The following is a 25,107-nucleotide window of genomic DNA, read 5'->3' as shown; positions in this document are numbered from 1 at the left end:
GATAATACAGTGTAATTAAACTGTGGAGAAAAAATGCAATAGGGGATGCTAAAAAGACTGCACCCCCCACCCCTTACACGGCTACCAATATTATTTTCTGCTTTTCTTCAGCGGCTGGGATGGCATTCGTTCGGCAGTATTGGCATCATTCAGAGACAGTACGATTTCTGAATATTTTAATCTTATTGTAACATCAATAGTTTTTTATTAGCAGTTTGAGACTAACTAAACAGGAACTGAGGGATTACCCCGGCTGGAGAATCTACAGTGCGCTGGCACTCATCAGACCGGATTATCATCAGAGTACAATTTAGCTGCGATCGCTGCAGGGATATTATTATTATATCAAGAGACATGTTATTACACTATTTCTTGTCATTAAATCAAAGTCAGGGTTGATTGCCTAGAGAAGATAACTCCCAGTAGGCACTGTAATTTGCCAATCACATATGTAGATTTATATACATTTGTGACTCTTAAAGGGCATGTCCAGGATTTCATGTCTTGCAAATTACTATGGTGCTTTCTCAATGAATGCGCATAAAGTCATGGAGGCCGGAACACAAAAGGAGAAATATTACACTACTAAGTATGGAAGCTTGTGAGCCAAAAGGTTCTTTTACATGCAACGATTATCGCTAAACGACCACAGAAATAAAGAAACTGCCAACATTTTTGAATAAAATTACACGTCAGATAATGGCTTTAAATCCTTTGTATTTCCTCTATTAGCTCAGTACGAGTTGTTTGCTCAGCTGGGTGTGTGTTTATGCAACAGTTATCTGGCCGGCAGGAGTCCATTGTCTCTTCCTGGCAGAGTAAACAGTACGCTCATTATGTATGCAAGGCAAACACAATGAGTACATTGTTAAGTCAGCAAGCCGCCTAAAAGACTGATGAATTCCATTCAAATGGAACGAATTTTAAGCGATGGTTTTTATGCCAGATAAAAACCAGCGCTAAACGACAATTGAATGAATAGTGCACAACTACCCGCGTTTACATGTAATGATTATCGCTCACTTTCGGCTGTTTGATGAATTTTGAGCGATAATTGTTGCGTGTAAAAGGGCCAATATGTTCTTTGGAAACCATTATATGGAGAATAAAGAGCTTAAAGAGGTTGCACTAAAATCGACTTTTATCGCCTATTCATAGGATAGGTGAAAAAAGTCTGATTGGTGGGGGTCTCACCAGTGAGATCCCCATTGATCCCAAGAATGGGGGTCCTGTGTTCTCCTCCTCCTGCAGGCTGTCTGCATCTCTCCAGTAACATGGAGATTGAATGGAGCGATAACCAAGCATGTATGGTACCGCGAGAATCTGTCACAGCCCAGCATCGGCGTCATATGCTGCATTCCGCATGCACGCTGGCTCGCCGGGCGAGACACTCGCGGTGGATCCAGAAAGGTAAGTATAGAGTCTCTGGGGGGCGCCAGGTCTGATTCTGCTGTGATATTTTACAGGTGAAATCTGACCCAGCTGTGGGCATAAGGCCTAAAATTATTTTGCAAATTAGGTTTTTATGCCAAATTTACAAATTTTCAGCTGTTTTAAAAAACAAACAAGAACAATTTAAATAGCGTAACACAACTAATATAACTAGTGGTTTCTCCAAATTCAACAGAAAATGTCATTTTTAATGACTACTGCAGTCTCAGAATTATTCAGCCCCTGATTAGAATCCCTCATAAAACTGCACATTTGGGGGGGCGAGTCCAGCAGATGGCGGAATAGGTCACACATTAGGCGAGCTCCTGCATCTCTTACCCAGTCTGCAGCTCTGAGGCCCCAGCAAGCAGCGCAATTTCACCACTGGACGCGGCATGGGGCAGAGGAATCCTCCGCAGTCACAGCTATCCATGCCGAGCAGAGGAAGCGGCATAATGGAGCGGTTTCTCGGGGCTCCAGGAGACATCTCCACGAGGCTCAAGATGGCCCCGCTTGTCTTCTGCAGCCAGCTGTTCCCCACTCCAAGCGCCTGGCTGTTATACAGCCGAGCGCTGTGAGTGGAGGATGCAGAAGACAAGCAGGGTGTCTCCCGCTTGTCTTCTGCATATAGATGTTTTCTGCACGGAGCGCCCGGCTGTTATACAGCCGAGCTCTGCATGCCGGATATGAAGAACAGAGCTGGACCGCTCTGTTCTTCATACCCCGCGTGTCATCAGGGAGCGGGATACAGCTGAAACAATAGTATCAGCTGTATCCCGCTGTGAACTCCTGATAAGACTCATCGTTGTCTTTCAGCAAGCTGAAAGACAACGATGAGCGACAGCATAACGAAAACTGCACGATGTCAGTGCAGTTATATGCGATTATCGCTCAAAAGACGGCTTTTGAGCGAATTTTGAGCGATAATCCTTGTGTCTAAATGGGCCTTTAGCTAAAAGCAGTTAATAGCCCGAAGGCTCTTATCTGCTTTCAGTTCTGTTGTTCTCCAGCGGGAAACAATGCTATCAGCACTACCCGCGGAGAACTGCTGATAAGGCTGAAGGCCAATTTTTAGGTTGGACTGAATTTAACAATCAATTAGCAGTGTACGAAAAGTGCACGATGGGCGCGCGTTTAGACGCAACGATCATAGCTCCAACGATCATCGCTCCGTGTAAATGGGCCTTCACTTGGGGAAAGTGACGACTAGGCATTACCCTGTCTGTCTCACTCGCACCTTTCTATTGTGGCACTTTCTGTCTTTTCTCTTTACAGCATACTATTCGGGAAGGTGTTCACTCAGATCCGGAACAGATGTTGGAAGCTTAGTATTGTTGAGTATGTCTATCTCGTCCCAGAATTCTAGGAGTATTTTTTAAAAAAGGTTACATTTTAATAGGGACCTTCCCAGTGAATATTTAATTTGCAACAGAGTGCAACTCTAAATATTTATTTCTGTTATGTAGACGCATACGCCTAAATGACCGTTTAACTACAACTAATTCCAAACAAGTATTAAAATGGACTACAACAGTTCCTATTAGAGATGAGCGAGCACCAAAATGCTCGGGTGCTCGTTACTCAGGACGAAATTATCGCGATGCTCGAGGGTTCGTTTCGAGTAACAAACCCCATTGAAGTCAATGGGCGACTTGAGCATTTTTGTATATCGCCGATGCTCGCTAAGGTTTCCATGTGTGAAAATCTGGGCAATTCAAGAAAGTGATGGGAACGACACAGCAACGGATAGGGCAGGCGAGGGGCTACATGTTGGGCTGCATTTCAAGTTCCCAGGTCCCACTATTAAGCCACAATAGCGGCAAGAGTGCCCCCCCCCTCCCAACAACTTTTACTTCTGAAAAGCCCTCATTAGCAATGCATACCTTAGCTAAGCACCACACTACCTCCAACAAAGCACAATCACTGCCTGCATGACAATCCGCTGCCACTTCTCCTGGGTTACATGCTGCCCAACCCCCCCCCCCCCCCCCCGCACGACCCAGTGTCCACAGCGCACACCAAAGTGTCCCTGCGCAGCCTTCAGCTGCACTCATGCCACACCACCCTCATGTCTATTTATAAGTGCGTCTGCCATGAGGAGGAACCGCAGGCACACACTGCAGAGGGTTGGCACGGCTAGGCAGCGACCCTCTTTAAAAGGGGCGGGGCGATAGCCCACAATGCTGTACAGAAGCCATGGGAAATATAATCCTGTGCCACCGCCATCAGGAGCTGCACACGTGGGCATAGCAATGGGGAACCTATGTGAAACACACTATTCATTCTGTCAAGGTGTCTGCATGCCCCAGTTAGACCGGGCTTTTTAATTCATAGACACAGGCAGGTACAACTCCCTATTGTGAAGTCCCTGTGGACCGACAGCATGGGTGGGTGCCAGGAAGCCACCGGCGGTACATAGAAATATCCCATTGCATTGCCCAACACAGCTGAGGTAGTAATGTCGTGCGTAATACAGGTGGGCTTCGGCCCACACTGCATGCCCCAGTCTGACCGGGGTTCTTTACAAGTGGACACATGTAGGTTACACTCCGTGTGCACCTACAGCATGGGTGGCTCCCTGGAACCCACCGGCGGTACATAAAAATATCCCATTGCATTGCCCAACACAGCTGAGGTAGTAATGTCGTGCGTAATACAGGTGGGCTTCGGCCCACACTGCATGCCCCAGTCAGACTGGGGTTCTTTAGAAGTGTACAGATGTATTAAAAACTCCGTGTGCACCTACAGCATGGGTGGCTCCCTGGAACCCACCAGCGGTACACAAATATATCCCATTGCATTGCCCAACACAGCTGAGGTAACGTCAGCTGTAATGCAGGTGGGCTAAAAATTAATTTGATTACACTGTAGGCGAGGGCCCACAAAAATTGCTGTATCAACAGTACTAATGTACATCCAAAAAATTGGCCATGGCAAACCAAGAGGGCAGGTGAAACCCATTAATCGCTTTGGTTAATGTGGCTTAATTGGTAACTAGGCCTGGAGGCAGCCCAGTTAAAATAAAAATTGGTTCAGGTGAAAGTTTCAACGCTTTAATGAGCATTGAAATGTATAAAAATTGTTTACAAAAATTATATGACTGAGCCTTGTGGGCCTAAGAAAAATTGCCCGTTCGGCGTGATTATGTGAGGTTTCAGGAGGAGGAGCAGGAGGAGGAGGAATATTATACACAGATTGATGAAGCAAAAAGGTCCCCGTTTTTGATGGTGATAGAGAACGATGCTTCCATCCGCGGGTGCAGCCTACGTATTGCTTAGGTATCGCTGCTGTCCGCTGGTGGAGAAGAGAAGTCTGGGGAAATCCAGGCTTTGTTCATCTTGATGAGTGTAAGCCGGTCGGCACTGTCGGTTGATAGGCGGGTACGCTTATCTGTGATGATTCCCCCAGCCGCACTAAACACCCTCTCTGACAAGACGCTAGCCGCAGGACAAGTAAGCACCTCCAGGGCATCCAGCGCGAGTTCAGGCCACGTGTCCAGCTTCGACACCCAGTAGTTGTAGGGGGCAGAGGCGTCACCGAGGACGGTCGTGCGATCGGCTACGTACTCCCTCACCATCCTTTTACAGTGCTCCCGCCAACTCAGCCTTGACTGGGGAGCAGTGACACAGTCTTGCTGGGGAGCCATAAAGCTGGCAAAGGCCTTGGAGAATGTTCCCCTGCCTGCGCTGTACATGCTGCCTGATCTCTGCACCTCCCCTGCTACCTGGCCCTCGGAACTGCACCTTCTGCCACTAGCGCTGTCGGATGGGAATGTTACCATCAGTTTGTCCGCCAGGACATACCGTCCTGTGGTATAGCATCACTCTCGAACCCCTTTCCTCTTCGGGTATGAGAGTGGAAAGGTTCTCCTTATACCGTGGGTCGAGCAGTGTGTACACCCAGTAATCCGTAGTGGCCAGAATGCGTGTAACGCGAGGGTCTCGAGAAAGGCATCCTAACATGAAGTCAGCCATGTGTGCCAGGGTACCTGTACGCAACACATGGCTGTCATCACTAGGAAGATCACTTTCAGGATCCTCCTCCTCCTCCTCCTCCTCCTCCTCCTCCTCCGGCCATACACGCTGAAAGGATGACAGGCAAGCAGCATGGGTACCCTCAGCAGTGGGCCAAGCTGTCTCTTCCCCCTCCTCCTCATGCTCCTCCCCCTCCTCCTCAACGCGCTGAGATATAGACATGAGGGTGCTCTGACTATCCAGCGACATACTGTCTTCCCCCGCCTCCGTTTCCAAGCGCAAAGCGCCTGCCTTTATGCTTTGCAGGGAACTTCTCAAGAGGCATAGCAGAGGAATGGTGACGCTAATGATTGCAGCATCCGCGCTCACCATCTGGGTAGACTCCTCAAAGTTTCCAAGGACCTGGCAGATGGCTGCCAACCAGGCCCACTCTTCTGTAAGGAATTGAGGAGGCTGACTCCCACTATGCTGCCCATGTTGAAGTTGGTATTCCACTATAGCTCTACGCTGCTCATAGAGTCTGGCCAACATGCGGAGCGTAGAGTTCCACCGTGTGGGCACGTCGCACAGCAGTCGGTGCACTGGCAGATTAAACCGATGTTGCAGGGTCCGCAGGGTGGCAGCGTCCGTCTTGGACTTGCGGAAATGTGCGCTGACCCGGCGCACCTTTCCGAGCAGGTCTGACAAGCGTGGGTAGCTTTTCAGAAAGCGCTGAACCACCAAATTAAAGACATGGGCCAGGCATGGCACGTGCGTGAGGCTGCCGAGCTGCAGAGCCGCCACCAGGTTACGGCCGTTGTCACACACGACCATGCCCGGTTGGAGGCTCAGCGGCGAAAGCCAGCGGTCGGTCTGCTCTGTCAGACCCTGCAGCAGTTCGTGGGCCGTGTGCCTCTTCTCTCCTAAGTTGAGTAGTTTCAGCATGGCCTGCTGACGCTTGCCCACCGCTGTGCTGCCACGCCGCGCGACACCGACTGCTGGCGACGTGCTGCTGCTGACACATCTTGATTGCGAGACAGAGGTTGCGTTGGAGGAGGAGGAGGAGGAGGAGGAGGGTGGTTTAGTGGAGGAAGCATACACCGCTGCAGATACCACCATCGAGCTGGGGCCCGCAATTCTGGGGGTGGGTAGGACGTGAGCGGTCCCAGGCTCTGACTCTGTCCCAGCCTCCACTAAATTCACCCAATGTGCCGTCAGGGAGATATAGTGGCCCTGCCCGCCTGTGCTTGTCCACATGTCCGTTGTTAAGTGGACCTTGGCAGTAACCGCGTTGGTGAGGGCGCGTACAATGTTGCGGGAGACGTGGTCGTGCAGGGCTGGGACGGCACATCGGGAAAAGTAGTGGTGACTGGGAACCGAGTAGCGCGGGGCCGCCGCCGCCATCATGCTTTTGAAAGCCTCCGTTTCCACAAGCCTATACGGCAGCATCTCCAGGCTGATCAATTTGGCTATGTGCACGTTTAACGCTTGAGCGTGCGGGTGCGTGGCGGCGTACTTGCGCTTGCGCTCAAACAGTTGCGCTAGTGACGTCTGGACGCTGCGCTGAGAGACATTGCTGGATGGGGCCGAGGACAGCGGAGGTGAGGGTGTGGGTGCAGGCCGGTAGGCACTCGTGCCTGTGTCCTCAGAGGGGGGTTGGATCTCAGTGGCAGGTTGGGGCACAGGGGGAGAGGCAGTGGTGCAAACCGGAGGCGGTGAACGGCCTTCGTCCCACCTTGTGGGGTGCTTGGCCATCATATGCCTGCGCATGCTGGTGGTGGTGGCTCCCCAGCTGATCTTGGCGCGACAAAGGTTGCACACCACTGTTCGTTGGTCGTCTGGCGTCTCTGGGAAAAACTGCCACACCTTAGAGCACCTTGGCCTCTGCAGGGTGGCATGGCGCGAGGGGGCGCTTTGGGAAACAGTTGGTGGATTATTCGGTCTGGCCCTGCCTCTACCCCTGGCCACCGCATTGGCTCGGCCTGTGCCCACACCCTGACTTGGGCCTCCGCGTCCTCGCCCGCGTTCACATCCTCTAGGCCTACCCCTACCCCTCAGCATGCTGTATTACCAGTAGTGCAGAAACAGAACGCTGTAATTAAATGTGCCGCTTATTGGCCTGTGGTTGGAGGCTGACTTCGCTTACGGAACGCACAGCAGAGGCAGGAAAGAATTTTGCGCAAGCCTGCTGTAACACTTAGCTGGCTGCGTATGAATTAGGACAACTACCCCCAGCAGAGACCCAGTACACTTGTGGACAGGAATACAGCGGTGATGTAAGAGGCAACACAGAGGCAGGAAAGAATTTTGCGCAAGCCTGCTGTAACACTTAGCTGGCTGCGTATGAATTAGGACAACTACCCCCAGCAGAGACCCAGTACACTTGTGGACAGGAATACAGCGGTGATGTAAGAGGCAACACAGAGGCAGGAAAGAATTTTGCGCAAGCCTGCTGTAACACTTAGCTGGCTGCGTATGAATTAGGACAACTACCCCCAGCAGAGACCCAGTACACTTGTGGACAGGAATACAGCGGTGATGTAAGAGGCAACACAGAGGCAGGAAAGAATTTTGTGCAAGCCTGCTGTAACACTTAGCTGGCTGCGTATGAATTAGGACAACTACCTCCAGCAGAGACCCAGTACACTGAGGACGGTCACAGGCAGCCCAAATAGATTTCTTTTCCCAAATGTTTTTGGAAAGGCCCACTGCCTATATACACTAAATATGTCTTCTGTCCCTGCCTCACCACTACTGGCCCTGGACAATGTAAAATTACTGCAGGACACAATGCTCTGTACGGCCGATATACAAAAAAAAAAAAATGTGCAACACTGCAAAAAGCAGCCTCCACACTACTGCACACGGTTAGATGTGGCCCTAAGAAGGACCGTTGGGGTTCTTGAAGCCTAAAATACTCCTAACGCTCTCGCTATAGCAGCTCCGGCACCAGCAGCACTGTCCCTGAACTATGTCAGAATGCATCTGTGGCGAGCCGCGGGAGGGGCCGATTTATATACTCGGGTGACACCTGATCTCGCCAGCCACTCACTGCAGGGGGGTGGTATAGGGCTTGAACGTCGCAGGGGGAAGTTGTAATGCCTTCCCTGTCTTTCTATTGGCCAGAAAAGCGCGCTAACGTCTCAGAGATGAAAGTGAAAGTAACTCGAACATCGCGTGGTACTCGTCACGAGTAACGAGCATCTCGAACACGCTAATACTCGAACGAGTATCAAGCTCGGACGAGTACGTTCGCTCATCTCTAGTTCCTATGCATGTTCTGTATATGTACTGCATATGGAGGTGTATGTAAAATCACTCTCACACCCACTACAACATCTAGCATATGGTGCTGCATGGTGAGTCACTACAATAATGACAGTACTGCAAGGATTAACCCCACCCTCCAACATCCCAAAATCTCTCAATAGAATGAAACCTTCTCCATGAAAAAATCAAAAGCACACTTGCCAAACTTTTTGAAAACCAGTGGAGGTTGGGTGGTGAGAGAGAGCTGCCGGTATATAGGTGGAGCTTTGCTGGTACATACAACTAGCTGACAGATGGGTATATGTTGCCTTTGGCTATGATCCAAAGTTTGAGATCCATTGGGAGATTTGGCAGATTCAGGGTGAGGCTTTACACAACAACATGCTTGATGAGGAGTTACGTCTTTTTTGATACAGGATGATCCTGTTACGCTGGTGTTGTGTGCATTGCCTAAGATCAGAAATGGCTGGAGAACCCATGTGGGAGACCTCTTCTGGCCAATTAGTTCTTTATGCAGGAGACTATCAGGTCTATGATTTAGGGCAACGTGCTTGCCTGAAACATGTAAGACGGCACATGCGTCTTGTTCCTCTAGGTCTGTCTGGATTTTTCAATAAAGAGAAAAAGGGTTTTTTTTACCCTACGCTGGACCTACTCTGTTTTCCTGTGCATCAGTTGTGGTTTCCAGCCAGTCCTTGCATGGGGGCAACTGCAGAGGAGCTGGTTTCTGAGTTACATTCAAATGAATGGTTTCACTTTCCGTGCAAGGTCTGTCCATCTCAGACACGGCAGAACTCACGTGTGAATATTGACCGTCTGAATACGGCCTAAGGAAAACAAAACCCTATAAAAAGATACAATAATAGGTTAAGGAGCACTGAATTTTGTCATATTTAGTCCGTGAGGTCAGCGAGCTGGAATCCCCAATAACTCCAAAGCCAAAAGGTGCTGCAGCACGCAGAAAGAGTCCAATTCTCTGGCTGGGTTTTTACCCAAATGGACTCAATTGCAAAGTGCTATTTCTGGAGTATCAGCGATGACACTCCCATGGAGATATTTTTTTTCTAGGGTTTTAAAGACACCGTCAAGATATTAATAATCCAAACAAGGATTTTACAGGAGTCCAAGCTTATAGATCTCCGACACCATGATAAAGGGCGTGTAAGAAGGTCATTTATTTTGGATTCTATAGCAGTTGGCTTACATCTCTCCACCGGTTTGGTGAGCTACATAGCACATTCACTGTTATAATTATGGATTCAGTTTTCCTACTTTGCTATGGAAGATGCAATCCCCAGGCCAAACGGATTCTCCTTATAATGGAGTCCCATTGACTATGATTGGGTCTGTTTGGTTGCCATCCGACCTTTGCTAAGACGAAGTAGTGCTACATGCTGTGCTATTTTGCCTGGGACCTTCACAGGAATAAGTGACAAAAGTTCCTGATGGAACTTCCAATGCCAATATGAAGATAGCCTTACCTGGGCATAAGTGTCAATCTAAAAATTTGCAATCCTGAATGAAATAAAAGAAGGCATCGTTTGATTGGAAATAATACTTTATTGTAAGTACAGTAAACACATTTGTCATGCTGGAGTGTGAAGTGGTCATCTAACAAAAAGAACCGCTGCAAAACTGGAGAGCAGTAACAAGAAGAGTCCAAAAAGTGGAATAACACCTTGTAACCTTTACCGCCATATTGTGCAGTTACATTAGATGTCCAGGGGGAGTATTGTAGTAGAAGGACATTGGCGAATAGTATTAATAATGTAAAGAGAACCTGTCATCAACTATAAGCACCACCAATGGTATTTATAGTTTAGAGAATGAGGAGTCCGAGGAGCTGTATGTCATACTTACTGTTCCCCTGTTCCTGGGGTGTCATCAAGCAAAGTCAGCGTACGCACTGGCAGCTCGACTCTACAGAATGCTGTGTGCACGCTCCATAGAGATGAATGGAAATGTACGTGCGCAGACTACTGAAAAGAGTCAATCTTGCCGTGCATGCGCTGACTTTGCTGGGGGACAGGGTATGAAAAGAAGCTCCCTAGACTATAAGCACCATCACTTAGTGTATGGCGCTTATAGTTGATGACAGGTTCCCTTTAAAGGGGCCTTACACAGGAAATATTTGAGAAAAGCTGAGACTTTCTAACCTCCACCTTGTTCCCTTTACACACGGATTGCAGGGTAAGAGGGGCGCGTGTGCAAAGCTACAGTATAAGTGCACTTTATAAAGAATCACCAGATGTAACGCAGGCACTTCAGTACAGGGGAAGACACTTATAATAGGATATAGCGATAACGGTCTCTCCTATATCCACACCACTGCCCCCCCAGGTGCATAAAGGTAGAATTAGTAGGTGTATGGTAGAAAATTGCATCTTTTCACAGTTTCTGCTCATGGGGGGGGCGGGGCAGCTTTTTAGGTAAAGAACCCCTCGTAAAACATATGCCAGAGTATTCAGCTAACAGATCACCAGCAGGGTACTTTCAATCTGATGGATTCTGGATGACGATCAGTAGATAGTCTTTATCTGAAAAAAAGAATAGGCAAAAAATTAATTGTTAAACGACAAGCTGAAATAATTGCCATGTAAAATATAAATAAATTTTAAAAAAATAAGAATGCAATGATTTGGAAATCTCATACCCAGGTTTAATTCACAGTAGAACACATCAGAAGGTGAAAAGGAGACATTTCAGGGTTCATACAGGCTTTTAAAAATGTTTCCTGACAAAATCTTGATTTTAAATGGCACTCGCGGGACTCGAAATACACACAAAGTTTTTTTATTGTTTTATATACAAAAATAATAAGAGACAGGCCCTGCTAAGTCAAGCCATTTCCAGTTAAATAATTGTTTTTTAATAAAAAATACCCAACCAGTATATACACTTTGAGGCTGCATTCACACGAACATATATCGGCTCGGTTTTCACGCGAATCGATATACGTCGTCCTCCTCTGCAGGGGAGGGGGGGTAATAATAATAATAATCTTTATTTGTATAGCCCCAACTTATTCCGCAGCGCTTTCAGGCATGGATAAATGCAAAACAATACAACAATTGCAACAGTTACGATGTGAGGTACATTGGGTTAGACACAAATGGGTTGGGGTGGTACAGGAGGTGCAGGGGTTGGGGAACACAAGCAATAGGAAATTTTATGTACAGATCATTTATCAGAAGGCAAACAGGGTGGGGCACCATAGGGAGGGGCGAGGGACTAGGTCAGGAGATTTGGTATGCTTCCCTGAAGAGGTGCGTTTTTAAGGCACGTCTGAAATTTCGTGCATCGGGAATTGTCCGGATGCCTTGGGGTAGAGCGTTCCAGAGGATGGGTGCTGCTCTAGTGAAGTCCTGTAGGCGAGCATGAGAGGTTCGTATTACAGGGGTGTTTAGTCTGAGTGTGTTAGCCGATCGGAGTGAGCGGGCTGGGTGGTGTACTGACAGTAGGGAGGCGATGTATGGTGGTGCAGCGCCATGCAGAGCTTTGTGAGTGAGGTAGAGGAGTTTAAATTTAGTTCTGCAGTGGATGGGCAGCCAATGCAGCGACTGGCATAATGCAGAGGAGTCTGAATAACGACTGGATAGAAAAAGGAGTCTAGCTGCTGCATTTAGTATGGATTGGAGCGGAGCGAGTCTAGTGCGGGGGAGGCCAATGAGTAGCGAGTTGCAGTAGTCAAGCCGGGAGTGGATGAGCGCAACCACGAGCGTCTTTAGCGTGTCCGTGGTTAGGAACGGACGTATTTTAGCAATATTTCTGAGGTGCATGTGGCATGTTTGGGCCAGAGATTGGATATGGGGGGTAAAGGAGAGGTCAGAGTCCAGTGTGACCCCAAGGCATCGGGCATGCCGTCGGGGGGTTATGATGGTGCCAGACACTGGAATGGAGATGTTGAGGGGAGGTCGGTTAGAAGGTGGAAAGACAAGGAGGTCAGTTTTAGAGAGGTTTAGTTTGAGAAAAAGGGAGGACATAGTGTTAGAGACAGCGGACAGACAGTCGGTGATATTTTGGAGGAATGGTCCAGAGATCTCACGAGAGGAGGTGTATAGTAGGGTGTCGTCAGCGTAGAGATGGTATTGGAGGCCAAATCTGTGGATGGTTTGTCCAATTGGGGCAGTATAGATAGAGAAAAGAAGGGGACCAAGGACCGAGCCCTGGGGGACCCCAACAGCAAGAGGAAGTGGAGCAGAGATAGAACCAGCAAAGAAGACACTGAAAGAGCGGTCAGAGAGGTAGGAAGAGAACTAGGAGAGAGCAGTATACTTTAGACCAATAGAGTGGAGCATAGTGAGAAGGAGATTATGGTCGACAGTGTCAAGGATGGAAGAGCCAGGAGCAGGAACTGAGCTCCCGCTCCCTCTCTGCCCCTCTGCACTATTTGCAATGGGGAGAGGTGGGATGGGGGCGGGGCTAATTTGCGGAACTTAGCCTTGCCCCCATTCATTGCAAATAGTGCAGAAGGGCGGAGAGGGGGCAGAAAGGGGGCGGGAGCTCAGTTCCTGCTCCTGGCTCTTCCATCCTCCCCCCCTGCAGAGGAGGACGACGTATATCGGCTCGGCGTGAAAACCGAGCCGATATATGTTCGTGTGAATGCAACCCACAACTGAGTTTTACAAGGGACACTTAAAAAAATCTGTAATATTTAAGTGAACTATTATTCTGCCAGTAGTCACCTAAACATAACAGAATCTATGCCACCACAACAACAGAATTAAATTACCGTATATACTGGAGTATAAGCCGAGTTTTTCAGCCCATTTTTTTATGCTGAAAAAGCCCCCTCGGCTTATACTCCAGTTAGGTAAAAACAAAATGCAATACTCACCTCCCACTTGGCGTCTGTGTCCCCGTTGCGATGGTCTCCCCGGCGGTGTGGCAAGCTGCTTGAGAATTCTCCCTGCTGTTATCTCTGTGCTCGGCTTTAAATTCCGCAGCTGCCAGCGCTGTGTAAATAAGCCCTGCGATTGGATCGAGCACCAGCCAATCACAGCCAGCGCTCGATCATTCATAGCCATTCAGTAAATGACATCACTGAATGGCCGTGATTGGTTTATCGAGCGCCGGCTGTGATTGGTTGGAGCTCGATCCAATCACAGTGCTTACTTACACATCGCTGGCAGTGGGGGAATTCAAAGCTGAGCGGGGGAGAATTCTCAAGCAGCTTGCCGCACCGTCGGGGAGATCATTGTGTCAGGGACATAGACACCGGCTTGGAGGTAAGTATTGAGGGTTTTTTTTTAACCTAGTATATACTCGAGATAGGTAGGCTTATACTCGAGTCAATAAGTTTTAGCAGTTTTTTGTGGTAAAACTTATTGGCTCGGCTAATACTTGAGTATATACAGTAAGTGAGTTTGACAAAAGTTTTTTTTTTGTTTTTTTTAACAGACTCTCAGATAGAAAACAACTTGGAATATTTTGACAAACCAGTCTTTGATTCTGTCGATCTCCCAACCATCCTCCCATTTTTAGTGTATTAACTGCAGTCAATTAACTTAAATACAAGAAGTGGTACTCTGTCATTGATACGAGTGGAAAAAAAAGCACAGATTTGACTCTTAGCAAGATTCAGAAAAAACTCCATGATTAAAAACCAAAAATCCATGACAAATCAGGAAATTCCATGACATTTCCAGGTATTCCATGACTTTGTAAAATCAAATTCCAGGTTTTCCATGACTCGTATGAACCCTGCATTTATCTATTTTATTTTAAAAAACTTTACTTATTTAGAAAGTGATGGCAGCAACAAAAGGCTGTAGAAACAAGTGGTACTAATGAAAAACAGCTGGAGTTAAATTCTCAAAGTCACATGACTGTGTAACAAAAGAGTATGTTAGAGAGGCAGAGTCTCTCAGAAGCAAAGATGGTCAGAGGTTCACCAATCTGTGAAAAATTGGGTCTTAAAATTGTGGAACAATTTCAGAAAAATATTCATGAACGCAAAATTGTGAAAAGTTTGAATATCCCCCATGTACAGTACAAAATATCATCAAAAGATCCAGAGAATCTTGAGAAAGTTTAGGTGTACAGGAGACAAGGCCGATGGTCAATACTGAATGCTTGAGATCTACGGCCCCGCAGGCGTCACTGCATTAAAAACAGGCATGATTCTGTTATGCATATCACTGCGTGGGTTCAGGAATATCTACAGAAGTCATTGTCTGTGAACACAGTTTGCTGCGTTAAAGCTGTATCATGCAAAGAAACAATATATCAGCACAATACAGAAATGCCGGCATCTTCTCTGGGCCAAAGTGCATTTAAAATGGACCAAGGCAAAATGGAAAACTGTTCTGTGAGCAGATGAATCAAAATTTTAAATTCTTCTTGGAAACCACAGACGTCGTGTCCTGTGGACTCAAGAGGAGAGGGACCATCCAGCTTGTTATCAGTGCATAGTTCAAAAGCCTGCATCTCTGATGGTATGGGGGTGCATTACTGCATATGGCAGTGTTTCCCATCTTTTCATCCTTGGGGCCCCCCTGGGAAAAATTTTTTACGGTGCGGCACCCCTACCAAAAGGGGGTGTGGTTAGAGGTGTAGCTTATTACAACATATGATTTTTACCTCCATCGTTATAAAAAGGACAGGGCTGTTTAAAAAAAAAAAAAACACAGGGAAGAGCGCTGGATGGGCTATTGATATACATTATATTTAAAATTATCATGCTGCGGAATTAAATCCCCCACCCCATGTCAATAACCACACGGGTTTTGTACAGATTATTTCCACACCGTTTAGACGATTTTGAAAATCTCATCCAATTTGTTGCTACAGCTACTATGGATTCCACAATTAATCCGCCCCGTGTAGTAAAAGTGTCCCAGCCCCAAGTTGGTGGCCCCAGTAGTAATAGCTACCCCCTATATTGGTGGGCCCACTAGTAATAGCAACCCCCTATATTGGTGGCCTCACTAGTAAAAGTGACCCCCTATATTGGTGGCCCTGGTAGTAATGGCAACCCCCTATATTGGTGGCCCCAGTATTAATGGTGACCCCCACAGTGGCCTCAGTAGTATTTATTGCAGCCTCTGCAGTAGCAGGTGACCCCTATTGCAGCCCCAGCAGTAACAGGTGACCCCAGTAGCAATAGCGACCCCTATTGCGGCCCCAGTAGCAATAGCGACCCCTATTGTGGCCACCCGTAGTAGTAGTGATCCCAGTAGTTATAGCGACCCCTATTGCTGCCCCAGTAGTAATATTAACCCCACAGTAGACCAAGCAAAAATATTAACCCTCCCCCAGTAACATTAACCCCCCCTCCCCCAGTAACCTTAACCCCCCCACCCCCAGTAACATTAACCCCCCCCCCCCCATTAATAACATTTAACCCCCCCCCCCCCCTCCCCGAACCCATATACTTACCTCCTCCTGGTACTGGTGTATCTTGACGCCACCGGGAACAGAGATGGTTGACAGGGCAGGGATGTAGGAACACTCCTAGTTCCCCATTGGCTGTTTTCCTCCAGGTCCTTGAAGGTCCTTTAGTAGCTCTTGCATGTCCCCTATGAGCAGAGCTGTGCTTCTGCTCGGTCTCTGCTCCTGGCAGCACTCCTCCAGCTCCTTTAGCAGCGTCTTGCCTGTCCCTACTATCGATGTGATTTCCAGCCAGAGAGCTGCGGCACCCCTGGTAGCCTCTCGCGGTACACCAGGGTGCCGTGGCACCCTGGTTGGGAATCACTGGCCTATGGCATGGGCTGCTTACACATCTTTAAAGGCACTATTAATGTTGAGCAGTATATAGAGGTTTTAGAACAACGTATGTTCCTACATCCAGATGTCTTTCAGGGAAGTCCTTGCATATTTCAGCAAGACATTAGTAAGCCACATACTGCATCCATCACAACAGCAATTGGTCTCCTCAATTCCCAGACATTTACAGACTGATATATAAAGAAAAGAGGCCGCTACACAATGCTGTTGCATGCTGACCAGGAGGACCTCTGGAGTGTGAGCCTTGGATAGCTGAAGCAAAGTACTTTTTGTTTAGAGGGTTGTAGAATACCGCCACAGAATTTTAAAAAGGATGTGCAGGAGGTTAATTTGGAGGAAAACCTTAACATTCAGGTTTTTATACCTTGTGCTCAGAACAATACGCAAGTGTCTATTCACACTGCACTCACAGTTTACGTTGAATACCTCTGGTGTATTCCATGTGTGAGACGGTGACCGGCCAGGTATGTGTCGCTTAGGATGCTCTCCTATGCTGCCTTGGGGAGCACTTGGGCAGATACGTGCCACCGAGCAGCCTGGGCTCGGTGGAGGAAGCCGGCAGTATAGTGTTAGTAGCATTAAGCTACTAACACGTTGTAGTATGTAAGTGGCTCCAAGCCACATAATCCGGGCCGGCTTTTCCTGGAGTGACCAAAGTGAAGGGTGGGATGGTCACTCCCACGTACCAGGTGGGGCTGGTACCAGGCCATATAAAGCCTGGGCCTACAGGGCCTAGGGGAGAGCTGAGACCTCTGCAGGTCTGAGAGTCCTGGCTGGCTGTGTGCAGGTGCCATTTGTTAACCAGTACGTAGACAGGGACGCTACACGTTTAGTAAGTGCTCGGACGAGCAGGATTTACTTTATGTTTGCCTAATGTTAAGGCCTGTATTTTGCTTTGTTTGCTTGGAAATAAACCCAGGCGAAGCCTGGACTAAAGACTTTATCGCAAGTGTCACTGTCTCTGACTGCTTATGCCCAGGTTGCTACCGATCCTAAACGCTAATCCCTCACACATGGTATAGGCATACATCAGCCATAGGCTCCCAGGTTTAAAAAAAAAAATGTGTAAACTTGATACATACCAATAGATGTAGCTGAATAGACTATTCTATACATCAAGAAAAAACTATTCAACCAATTTATACTGACCTGACAGAGGCCGAACCCCCTCCCCACTCTTTTGGTCTGTGTTGGGTGAATAGGAGCCTACGGATATGTTTGACATATACACCAGGCGTTTCCCTAAATACACCAAATATACACTGCAGACACAGTGTGAAGACATCTTTCGGGTATGGGCAAAGAGGTAAGAAAACCAAAAGGTGCAGATTTGACCATTTGTATTGCAAAGGGTGAAATCCGCACCAAACAATTGGCATGCTGCAGATTTAAAATCCGTCTATATGTCAATTCCAGATTCCATATAGCTGGTTTCTGGACTAAGTGAGTGAGATTTGTTAAAATTTTATTCAAACGGCTTGTACTGTAAATACTGCGAATATTTCATGCAGAAAATCCGTAGCATTTATGCTACGTGTGAACATTCCCAAATGCCGAAAGAAAATCAGTGATATTGCAGGGTTTTCTCACGGCGATATCACAACTTTGTAGCGCTCATGACCGGATTTTTTGGGGGGCTTGAAAAATATAAGCCTCAACCCGAAAATAAAACCTGGCTACTTAAAAAAAAACAAAAAAAACAATACATTACCTAACAGGCGCTGTCTGCTCCGCCGCACATCTCCTCCGCAGGTCCAACATACTTCATAGTCTTCATCCAGCACTTCCTGGTGAGCGGTTTCAAAAACCCTGGCTCCAGGAAGCGCTGGCTCTGATTGGCTCTCAAGTGCCGCTCAGCCAATCAGAGCCAGCACTTCCTGGAGGCGGGGTTTTTGAAACCCCTCACTAGAAGGCACTGGCCGAAGACTACAGACAAGTATGTTGGACCTGCGGAGGCGAAGTGCGGCGGAGTGGACAGCGCCTGTAAGGTGATGTACTGTTTTTTTTTTATGCAGGTAGGGTTATTTTAGGGCTTAAACAATAGGACCTCCACGTTTTATGTGATGCAACGCAAAGGAAGGCTCCATAGGGAAAAATGGGCTAAAAAACATCGCAAATCGTGGCTGTATAGAGCATGCTGTGATTTTTTTCTCGTAGTGTAGCAGCCTACAAAACATCGCTAATGTGAAGGAACCCATTTGGAAAGCATGGCTTCACATACATGTGATTTGTAGCTCTGTCGAATCGCGATATAATCACGTGATTTTGTCTCCTGTGTGAAAGCGGCCTTACACTGATGTATAAGGGCCCTATTACACGGAATGACTGTCATTTGGAATTATTTCTGGATTGTGTGAATCTAAATCAGAATTGTTCAGTGTAAACACGGCCAGCGATTGAATGGCAAGCGATAGTTTGCTCAGTTTAAGCAGGCATAAAAAGCAAGTGCTGATCGGCCCACGTAAATAGGCAACCATTCACCTATGAACGCCTGCCTGCTTACTGTGAATAGACGCAGGCGGTCGGAGGCGATCTCTGGACACTCCGCCTCCATTTACTGAGCGATCATTGCTCATGTCATAAAAGTGACTGCAGTACCTGGAGCAACCATGATCTCGTGCTTCTTGGATCGGATCCTGAGGAAGGTCAGATCATTTTGAGGGTCGAGATCACGCACGGTGCTTCTAGCCTTCATGGAGAGCTGGTGAAGGAGCCCGGCATACTGCACTGTGGTGGAGTTATCCAGAGTGGTCCTTATGGGGATGCCTGCAAATAAACACGTACATGCCTAAATCTACGGATATCACTTGCACTGCAGAAAACCGTACTGGGTAGAATGCTAGATTATGAGGTTGGACGCAAATCTCTAACTATCATTCTATCGCGTTTTTCACGGCATTGAAAACTCTCCCTGTTGATTTCAATGGGCAACACGTCGCGTTTAAAAACGTGAAAACGCACAAAAATGGAATAGATAACACTTAAAAAATGCTAGTCTGAGAAGCACCATTAAAATCAATGGAGGCGTTTTACAGCATTTAGCGCGGCATTTGAAACGCCACCCTTAACGCTGTAAGAAGTGCTAAGAAGTGACAGCGAGAATTGCGTTGGAAACCGCACAAGTGGATTTTGCCCATTCACAGCGCTAGATCTGCTGTAAAATACGCAGGAACAATTTGGCGCTTAGGGCTCCGGCACACGAGCGTGACGGTATTACGTTTTGAATGGAACGCTATCACATGTTCTCCCAAGTGTTTCCACGCAGCCTACTGTACTTTTTGCACTACCGGGCCCGTTCACATTGGCATGGGACACACCTGCGCCAATTTTGAACCGGTTCAGCAGCTTAATTAGTCTCCGGGGGTTAGTAATTAACACCGTGAAATGGTACAGTTAAAGGGGTTGTCCCGCGCCGAAACGTTTTTGTTTTTTTTTTATTCAATAGGCCCCCCGTTCGGCGCGAGACAAACCCAATGCATGTGTTAAAAAAAAAAACCGTCCAGTACTTACCCGAATCCCCGCGCTGCGGCGACTTCTTCCTTACCTTAGCAAGATGGCCACCGGGATCTTCACCCACGATGCACCGCAGGTCTTCTCCCATGGTGCACCGTGGGCTCTGTGCGGTCCATTGCCGATTCCAGCCTCCTGATTGGCTGGAATCGGCACACGTGACGGGGCGGAGCTATGAGGACCAGCTCTCCGGCACGAGCGGCCTCATTCACCAGGGAGAAGACCGGACTGCGCAAGCGCGTCTAATCAGGTGATTAGACGCTGAAATTAGACGGCACCATGGAGACGAGGACGCTAGCAACGGAACAGGTAAGTGAATAACTTCTGTATGGCTCATAATTAATGCACAATGTACATTACAAAGTGCATTAATATGGCCATACAGAAGTGTATAACCCCACTTGCTTTCGCGGGACAACCCCTTTAAGTGCGCAATTCAGTGTGACCGGAGTGCGCATTTGCGCACCCCCATAAATCCCTAATGAGCGCACAAAAACAGAGCTCCTGCACACGGGTGCACACAAAAATTGCAAAACCGCCCGTGTGCGGGAGCCGATAACCATGGATTTCTGCAGCGGTTTACAGAGGCGGAGTCTATGCAGAAAAATGTCCGTTGATTTCTGCTTTGTGAACAAGGCCTATGTGTGCATTTGGACGTGGAGGATTTGGGTGAGCATCTGCACCAAAATCCGTAGCATATTTTGCGCTGTGGAATGAAAGGGCCAAAGTCTGCTGGGGATCTGCATCAAAATCGGAAGACGTCCGGCAGGGTATTCTTACTGTATATTACTGGCCGCTCTGTTGTCGGGGGGGGGCCTCTCCAGCATGTCCAATACCGCAGTACTGGCTCTAGCCAGTAGATGGTGCCATTGTATACTGGCGGAAAGAGAAAACCCCCTAGGAAACCCTTAATCCAAAACTTGGATTGCAAAGGGTTAATACATTTGGATTTATGATCACAGATAAATGGAACATTAATAGGAAAAAAGATCTATGTATATACATGGCCCCCCCAGGTAATAAGCAGGCGTCGTCTTACCTTCGGCGTTTACTACTATAGTCCCAATCACTCCTTTCTGGGACTGAATCCTCTTCAGGGTTTCTTCTACCTCAGACTGCAAAATAAGCAAAAAAACATCGTCAGTAGTCATATTTGTATGACATCTATTTACCGCACTTGGTTCTTAAGGGGTTAAAAAATCGTTCTCTCAACAAGCCAACAAAGAGCTATCCTATGCAGTTCAATAAGGGCAGATTGTATCGTCTGAACGCACCAAACGCCGATCCCATTAGGTTCTACGGGGCCGGTTTAGGACGGGTTGCAATGCAGATGAAGGGTGCATCCGGACGAGCGTACATACATCCGCACAGAACCACGCGTCTATTAGAACCATTGGTTCCCTATGGTGTGTTCACATGTCCGTGCAAACACAGGTACCTGCAAAACATAGGACATGCGTGCACCATAGGTCTGTGGTGCATGTAAATATTCCCCAGCGGGGAGTCCCCTTATCACTGGTTACTGTGACAGCGTGAGGAGGGGACTCCCCATGGGGAGTAAGGAATCCCCTGTCACAGCTGTGGCAGAGGATCGCGAAGTTCTCCCATTGATTTCAATGGGCCGGCTACTACCAGCAGCCCCATTGAAAGCAATGGGGTGCAGGCACCCCCATAGTGATTTTCAGGGAAGGGCTTTAAATATAAGCCCTTCCCTGAAAATCATCCATAGCTGTAAAAAAAAAAAAAAAGTAAAAAAATACACTCACCTCTCCGCCGCTGTCGGGGCTCTGGCACATCTGGCCGGTTGGGTCCCGACACTTCAGTGGAGTTCTTTCAGCAGGCGGGGATTTAAAATCTCCGCCTGCTGAAAGGGCTGCATCTAATTGGCTGAGCACTCCGCCATTCATAAGATAGGTTATGCCGCGATTCGGGGAAAAAAATTGTAAAAAGGTAATCGCTCATATATTGCGATTTACCGCGCTCAAATCTCACGTAATTTTCACGGGCGTGTGAAGCGGCGTCAGATCATTGCAACCTGCGCTGCAGCAGAGCGTGATGACATGCACCGCAGAGGCTGCAGAGCATCGCGAACCGTAGTGCAAGTCATGCGGAGCAACGTAAACCGCACCAGCACGTCATATAATGCGCCGCAGCTGCTGCAGACCTTCGTTACTGAGACTATAAGAGCTCACACCCACTTACGTTTTTTTAAATGCAGCGATATCGCAGCGTTAAAAAAAAACTTAAGTGTCTGTGAGCCCCAAGGGTGTTTCATATTAATTAATCACACATTCCAATCCCCACCCCCACCCGCCCGGACTCACACCGGTATATATGTGCCGTGGTTTTGCGCATCAGCCGTTACGTTTTTGCATGCACCACTTGTTTTAAAAAAACCCACAGCCGCAGTCCCATACACAGAAATGGCTAATTAGCCTAATTAGCTTCATATTTTCTATGTGCAGTAATAGAACGTGCGGTTTTATTTTTTTGCGCTACGGAATTGCGCACACCACATACGCGCTTGTGAACGAATCCATACATTTTGCATGCAGAAACATAGCTGCGTGTATTCAGCCTGACTCTTCATAAAGAGGTTCTGCAGCAGCTCAGTGCGCATTTTTAAGAAGTAATCTACATTACTTTTAATTCTAAGCCCACCAGCCATCCCCCTCGTCAGGGTGCGTTTCCATGGTGATGGGAGGTTATACTCTTATAATGTACAGCGGAGCAGCAGTAACCCCATATATATCAGCTGTCCCCCCACACCACTGCCCTGTACACCGGCACTCACCATCCCGCTCCTCCGCGCTGCACACCGTCAACAAACCGCCGCTTCTCCCGTCACTATGGTAACACGGGACCGACGTGCGGAGGGCGGGCAGAGGGGCGCGGCCTTTTCACCATGAGGTAATCACGTGGCGTGCCTGCCTGGAGTTAGTGATCTGCTGCCCCCGCTGGCCGCTGTGCGGTAGTGCAGGGCAGTGTTGCGCACGTGATTTGTGTCATAGTGAATGGTAAACAGGTTATTAGCAGCTGGAGGAGCTGCTGAAGGGCGGAGGCTCCACCTCCTCCATGTCACCATGTGCTGGGAGATATGTGTCAGAGGGGCAGTTAGCAGCCACACTGGGGTTTGGGACAGGTTGAGAAAATGGCAACTCTTCTAGAAACCTCCAGCAGTTTATCACATCGCCATATTATTGGCTCTGTATCTCATGGAAGTGGTAGAAGCTGCCAGTGTGTGCCAGGCTCGGCTGCCCACCGTAGTGCCACAGACGGGTGCACAACATGGTACGGGGCCACATGCGGCCCACAATGCCGTTCTGTGTGGCCCCAATCATCTGGACAGAGAAATAGCTGTGTGGCATTACTGCATTCAAAAATACCCGCAGCTGATGTCAGACTATGCGGCGCCCTCCGTAGGCTTCCCGCTGTGAGCGCTCCCTGGCTTCCAGTTCCCAGCGGCCTGTAGTGACGTCACCAGACCAGCATCACCTGACCAGCGCTGCCGCAACTGACCAGGCCGCTGGGAAGCTGGGCACCGCTGGCAGCGGAAAGCCTACGGAGGAGGTGAGGGGGAGCGCCACATAGTATGACATCATCTGCAAGGAACGCAGCTGACTGCCAGTCAAAATCCTCACCAATGTACGGATTTTGACTATTTTTTTATGCATAAATGCTGCGGAATTTGCGACAAAAATGTCTGCTGTGGACATTCTGCAGCATTTCCACCAGGTGTAAACATATTGTAAGGCTGCTTGAAGTATGCTGACACATACAGAGTGGCCCCAGTAGTTATAGCGTCCCCTATATTGGCCTCAGTAGTATTAGTGTCCCCCACAGAGGCCTCAGTAGTAATAGTGACCCCTATATTGGCCCCAGTAGTAATACTGTTCCCCACAGTGGCCTCAGTAGTAATAGTGCCCCCTATATTGGCCCCAGTAGTAATACTGTCCCCCACAGAGGCCTCAGTAGTAATAGTGACCCCTATATTGGCCCCAGTAGTAATACTGTTCCCCACAGTGGCCTCAGTAGTACTAGTGATCCCCAGAGTGGCCTCAGTAATAATCGTAACCCCCACAGTTGCCTCAGTAGTAATAGTGCCCCCTATATTGGCCTAAGTAGTTATAGTGCCCCCTATATTGGCCTCAGTAGTAATAGTGTCCCCCACAGTGGCCTCAGTAGTAATAGTGCCCCCTATATTGGCCTCAGTAGTTATAGTGCCCCCTATATTGGCCTCAGTAGTAATAGTGACCCCCACAGAGGCCTCAGTAGTACTAGTGACCCCCAGAGTGACCTCAGTAATAATAGTAATCCCCACAGTGGCCTCAGTAGTAATAGTGCCCCCTATATTGGACTCAGTAGTTTTAGCGCCCCCTATATTGGTCTCTAGTAGTAATAGTGACCCCCACATTTACCTCAGTAGTAATAGTGTCCCCTATGTTGGTCCCAGTTGTAATAGTGACCCCCACAGAGGCCTCAGTAGTAATCGTGCCCCCTATAGTGGCCTCAGTAGTTATAGTGCCCCCTATATTGGTCTCTAGTACTAATAGTGACCCCCACATTTACCTCAGTAGTAATAGTGTCTCCTATGTTGGCCCAAGTTTTAATAGTGACCCCCACAGTGGCCTCGGTAGTAATTGTGCCCCCTATATTGGCCTCAGTATTAATAATGTCCCCTATATTGACTCTAGTAGTAATAGTAACCCCCACAGTGGCCGCAGTAATAATAATGTTCATATATTGGCCTTGGCAGTAATACTGTTGCTACTAGGGCCAATGTAGGGGACACTATTGCTAATAGTGTTCCCTATATCAGCCTCAGTAGTAATAGTGACCCTGACAGTAGCCCCAGTAGTAATAGCGCCCCCCTTAAACTCATGTACTTTGCCACTTCCTAGTCTTCATAAAGGGCTGCTGCTCCTCTGCTGCGGGTGGAATTGTGCGCTCAAATGCCTCTTCCCTTCTCCTCTCCTACTGTGGAACCAAGAAGGAGAGGTCAGGGAATGAGGATCCCAGGTGCACACACTGCCATCAGTTTGTGTACCCGCAGCAACATCGCTGAGTGATTACCAGCCGGGGAACCGCTTCCTGGTGACCTGGCATCCCAAAAATGGGACAAAAAGCAAGACAGACGTCCTGAAAGCTGGACAAGATGCTATCCCACTTAGGACCCTGGGCACAGCGTCATCAAAGGTCCATCATCCAGAGGTTA

General features: G+C 48.1%; 1 protein-coding gene across 1 annotated transcript; it reads right to left on the bottom strand.

The window, feature by feature from the left end:
* Positions 1 to 10,194: 10,194 nt before the first annotated feature.
* DYNLRB2 (dynein light chain roadblock-type 2) lies at positions 10,195 to 22,796 on the bottom strand. The gene is made up of 4 exons (XM_066583771.1): positions 22,687 to 22,796; positions 20,932 to 21,007; positions 18,981 to 19,148; positions 10,195 to 11,191 (listed from the first exon to the last, which is right to left on the bottom strand). Exons 1-4 carry the CDS (start codon positions 22,687 to 22,689, stop codon positions 11,148 to 11,150), a joined length of 291 nt encoding a protein of 96 aa, XP_066439868.1. The 5' UTR covers positions 22,690 to 22,796; the 3' UTR covers positions 10,195 to 11,147.
* Positions 22,797 to 25,107: the final 2,311 nt, after the last annotated feature.

This window comes from Eleutherodactylus coqui, chromosome 11 (genome assembly GCF_035609145.1).
Source record: "Eleutherodactylus coqui strain aEleCoq1 chromosome 11, aEleCoq1.hap1, whole genome shotgun sequence".
NCBI lineage: Eukaryota > Metazoa > Chordata > Amphibia > Anura > Eleutherodactylidae > Eleutherodactylus > Eleutherodactylus coqui.
Note: the sequence above shows the minus strand (reverse complement) of the source record. Positions and strands in the feature narration are given on the sequence as shown.